This window comes from Cynoglossus semilaevis, chromosome 10 (assembly GCF_000523025.1).
Source record: "Cynoglossus semilaevis isolate Cse_v1.0 chromosome 10, Cse_v1.0, whole genome shotgun sequence".
Taxonomy (NCBI): Eukaryota; Metazoa; Chordata; class Actinopteri; order Pleuronectiformes; family Cynoglossidae; genus Cynoglossus; species Cynoglossus semilaevis.
This window is the reverse complement of record NC_024316.1, coordinates 19,477,178-19,481,497: the sequence shown is the minus strand read 5'-3', so window position 1 is coordinate 19,481,497 and position 4,320 is coordinate 19,477,178. Positions and strand designations below refer to the sequence as shown.

The 4,320-nt window shown below is 55.6% G+C and overlaps 1 protein-coding gene across 1 annotated transcript in view; it reads left to right on the top strand.

The window, feature by feature from the left end:
* Positions 1 to 4,314, top strand: part of LOC103385468 (dedicator of cytokinesis protein 3-like) — a 24,606-nt gene extending 20,292 nt beyond the window's left edge. Inside the window, 12 exon segments of the mRNA XM_017035835.2 lie at positions 59 to 145; positions 297 to 476; positions 574 to 657; positions 760 to 876; positions 1,143 to 1,264; positions 1,465 to 1,600; positions 1,711 to 1,792; positions 2,065 to 2,180; positions 2,284 to 2,368; positions 2,581 to 2,703; positions 2,774 to 2,859; positions 2,957 to 4,314. Of these exon segments, the coding sequence (XP_016891324.1) occupies positions 59 to 145; positions 297 to 476; positions 574 to 657; positions 760 to 876; positions 1,143 to 1,264; positions 1,465 to 1,600; positions 1,711 to 1,792; positions 2,065 to 2,180; positions 2,284 to 2,368; positions 2,581 to 2,703; positions 2,774 to 2,859; positions 2,957 to 3,586 (1,848 nt within the window). The 3' untranslated portion in view covers positions 3,587 to 4,314.
* The last annotated feature ends 6 nt before the right edge of the window (positions 4,315 to 4,320 follow it).

Here is a 4,320-nt window from a genome sequence, read left to right as displayed (position 1 = left end):
GACCTCGTCATCATCACAGACCTCGTCATAACCTTCTTCTCTTGTTCTCTCCTCACAGAGTTTGTGGATTGAGAGAACGACTCTGATCCTCTCTCGTCCACTTCCTGGAATCTCTCGCTGGGCGGAGGTGGAGAGGAGAGAAGTGGTGTGTACCAGCGCTCATGGAGATTAGAGATTAGAGATTAGACATTAGAGATTAGATCAGAACTTTAAGAATTCCTTGGGAGTTCCTTCTGTGACGACAGGAAGTCTCACTGATGAACATCAGTTCTTCATCTTTCATCTTCATCCTCCAGGTGGAGGTCAGTCCTCTGGAGAACGCCATCTACGTGGTGGAGAACAAGACCCAGGAGCTGCGGACTCTGATCAGCCAATACCAACACAGGCAGCACCACGGCAACATCAACCCTCTGAGCATGTGTCTGAACGGCGTCATCGATGCTGCCGTCAACGGAGGCATCGCCAGGTATCAGGAGGTACGGAGGTGACGGAGGTGACGGAGGAGCGTGGTGTGGTGAGCGGTGACTCCTCGGTCAGAGGTCCTGACCTCCTCCTGTGTCTCTCCTCCACCAGGCCTTCTTTGACAAGGACTACGTCAGCGCTCACCCTGAGGACACTGACAGGATCTCCCACCTGAAGGACCTGATGCAGGAGCAGGTCAGAACCTTCAGAACCTTCAGAACCGACTGATCTGCTCTGACCAACAGAACCTTGACAGCACGGCGCGGTCCTGACTCGGTTCTCCGTCTGTGTTCTCAGGTCCACATCCTGGGTGTAGGTCTGGCTGTTCATGAGAAGCTGGTGCATCCGGAGATGCGTCCGCTGCACAAGAAGCTGGTGGACCAGTTCCACCTGATGAGAACCGGGTTACACTACGTGAGGAGCTGTGTTTGTTCTGTGTTGAAGTGAACTGATGCACCTGAACGCACCGCTGTTTATGAACACGCTGTGGATTTAAGGTTTCTGCTGACACAGAGGTCAAAGTTCATGCGGTTGATTGACAGGTCCATTAGTTTCAACACTGCGTTTGTGTGAAGTCAGTCTGAGGGAGACAGGAAGTGATGTCACTGCAGTATCCCTGGGCTCATCGTTCTTCCACCGTTTGTTTGTTCAGTGACGTCACTGTGTTTGGGTTCCAGCAGATCGTTCCCAGCATGGACCGCTTTGGACCGGCAGGCTGTCCCGGGGCCAACTCCTTCAGGGGGGCGTTCCCTCCTCACAGCCACATGAGCCCGGAGAACGTACGCTTCATACACAGACACAGGTGAGCCGCACACACAGGTGCACACGTCACGGCGTGTTCTGCACATGTGACCAGTGAATTCCGTGGCGTGTTAAGTCGGTCAGAGTAGTACTACTACGTTTACATGCTGAGAATATGTGACCGGACGACAGGTGAAGTTTTCTGACAGTCATGTGATCTGACCGTACTCCCCCCCCCCCCCCCCCCCCCTGGTCTTCCAGTCCTCTGAACCTTCAGGGTTCCATCCGTCACTCGTCCTCCTCCCTGTCGTCTCACACGTCCAGTGAGGCAGGAAATCTGGTCATAATGACCGACGGCCTGATGGGGGAGCACTCTGAGGACGCATTACACATGCAGGTAAGACGGGGGGTAAAAGGTCACCAAAGGTCAGAGTCAAAGGTCACTGCCATGACCCTGTGTTTAGTCTGTGGTTATCCAGACCATAATAGTCTTCTGTCCTCCTGCAGCCCAGCCCCTCCTCCTCCAGTCTGAGCTCCATCCGCTCCAACTCCTCTCAGATCATTAACTCTGCTCCCTCCAGTGCCAGAGGTCGGTACTGCAGTGAAAACCTCCGTGTCTCTGTATTTAAACCAACGTTTATGTTTACTCCAGTTTATAATAATAAATGTCAAAACTAAAACAAACTAAAAACATTTTGGGATAAAAGCTGTGTGTGTCGTTAGCCTAACGTTAGCCTAACGTTAGGCTAACGTTAGGCTAACGTTAGCCTGTTACTTCCGTGGCTGCTGTGATTGGACGACAGGCAGGGTTAAACATGGCCGTCGTGTCTGTGTCTGTGTCTGTGTCTGTGTCTGTGTCAGGTTCACCGTCTCTGCCTGATAAGACCAAACACAACCGTGAGGTCATGATTCTGCTGCCGTCCCACCGCGACAGGACCAACAGCTCCATGTTCTACGGCCTGACAGAGAACGGACAGGTGGGTGACACCGCACCAGGTGACCACACCAGGTGACCACACCAGGTGACCACACCGCACCAGTTCACAGCAGTAATCTGAGGTCTCTGTTGGTCTGCTCCAGAACCCCCCCCTGCAGCGTGCCTTAATCCAGCAGGTCAGCCCCTGTAAGCCCTGCCTGGACCCCCACAGCAGTCTGCAGGAGAAAGGTAACACCTGGTCCACGCACCTAATGTTTGACATCGTTGTTAAGCAGTCAGTCCACTAGGAGGCACCGCTGAGTTCACTTCATGAGCTCTGACAACAACAACGCTTCACAGCTGCTGCTTTTTAAACCTTCAAGTAAAAATGAATCGGCTGTCACCTGATTGGCTGTCACCTGATTGGCTGTCACCTGATTGGCTGTCACCTCCTCCCCCAGTTTTCCCCAGTGCTGCCAGCAGCTGGAGTCTGGAGGGGGAGAACAGGGAGCAGGTTTCCTACATGTCAGCTCCTCCTGGGGGGGGAGTCCTGCCCCCGGTGTCACCCAGATCCTTCCCTCCAGGTACGTTTTAGGGACTAGAACCAGGAGTGTCAGTGATTATGGCTGTTGATATTATGGGCTGTGGTTTCAGGACACTTCCTGATGCACTGTGACGCCTTCCACCATCAGAACGCTGACTCCGCCCCCCCGGCTCTGCCCGTGCGTTCTCTTCGAAAGGTAACAACATCAGACCTGTTTGTTGGGGGAGGAGGGGGGCAGTTGACCCCCATGATGTAGTGATGGTGACCTCTGACATTACCGTTTCCTCCCCCAGTCTCCCCTCCACCCGATCCCAGGGTCTCCCACCAGCCCTCAGTCTGCCCTGGGGGGCAGTAACTCCACCCTGTCGGGCAGTGCCAGCAGCGGCGTCTCCTCCCTGAGTGAGAGCAACTACGGAGGTCAGTACCCTGAGCCCGGTCCAATCAGGAACGACGCCCTGGAGCCCCTCCCCAGCCACCTGTGGTCCCCCCCCGACGAGTACCTGGCCTCCACCTACCTGCACCTCCACTACGGTGGACCGGACCTGGACTCTGTGGACCCGGTCCGCCCCTTCCACTACCGCAGCCCCGCGTCACACCCGCACAGCCACCCGCACAGCCTTCCGCACCTCCACGGCCACGGCCACGGCCACGCCCACCCTGGGCTGGACAGCCATTCACACGGGCTTCCTGCTCCGCACCACCACGCCCCCCACCACGTCTCCTACCGCAGACCTCAGCCTCCTGCCGTGCCCCCGAAGCCCTACCTGAGGGAGGGCTGCATCCCGGAGGAGGAGCTCCCCCCTCAGCCCATCCCCCTGCCCCGCAGGATCTTTCACCTCACCTCCCCCCACGGCCACCGGGAGGAGCAGGGCAAACACACCTGGGAGCAGTGCATCAGCGAGGAGCATGAGGAGGCGCAGTGATGAGGAGGCCGGGGTAACCATGACGACCAAACTCTGTGGTTTTCCTTCACTGGTGTTGAGTGACGTCAGCGTTGGACAGTCTGTAGTTTGATTCCAGACCACGTGAAGGAGAATCACAGACTGACTGACAGCGCCCTCTGCTGGTACTGATCAGACAGACAGCCGGTCTGACTGACCTTGTTAAGAAACAGTCGACTTTGACTGTACACGGTTGTACATCCTGTCTGTGAGCATGTTTTTTAAAGTTTTAAAACAAGAATTTTGTGAATCACGACGACCGTCACCGACACGAGGTCTGACCTCCTCCCACCTCCTCCCACCTCCTCCCACCTTCTCCTTTTATTTGCATCAAATCAGTGACGTTTTCTTTGACGGTGTTTTCGAGGCTGGAACCCCGGTTCTCCTGTTCCTTCAACAGTGGAACCGCTGGAGAAGAACGTTCTGCTTCTGTGAGCGACTCTTCTCTCACGGGTTCCACTGCAGCCACCGCGCTGTCGGTCGGATTTTAGTGACGACGTGTTTGTTTGAGTGATGGGAACGTGCAACTGACCCCCCCCCCCCCTCATCTTTTGTTGAACAGTGAGTTTGGGCTCTGACAGCTGGTCTGAGACTCTAACCTTTGACCAGATGAGGGCGTGCTCGCAGCCTGGGCTGCCTGCCTTAAGTGCACTCCGGACAGACCCCCCCCCTTTTTTCAGTAGAGATGGGGACATCTACCCATGGTCCAGGTTGTT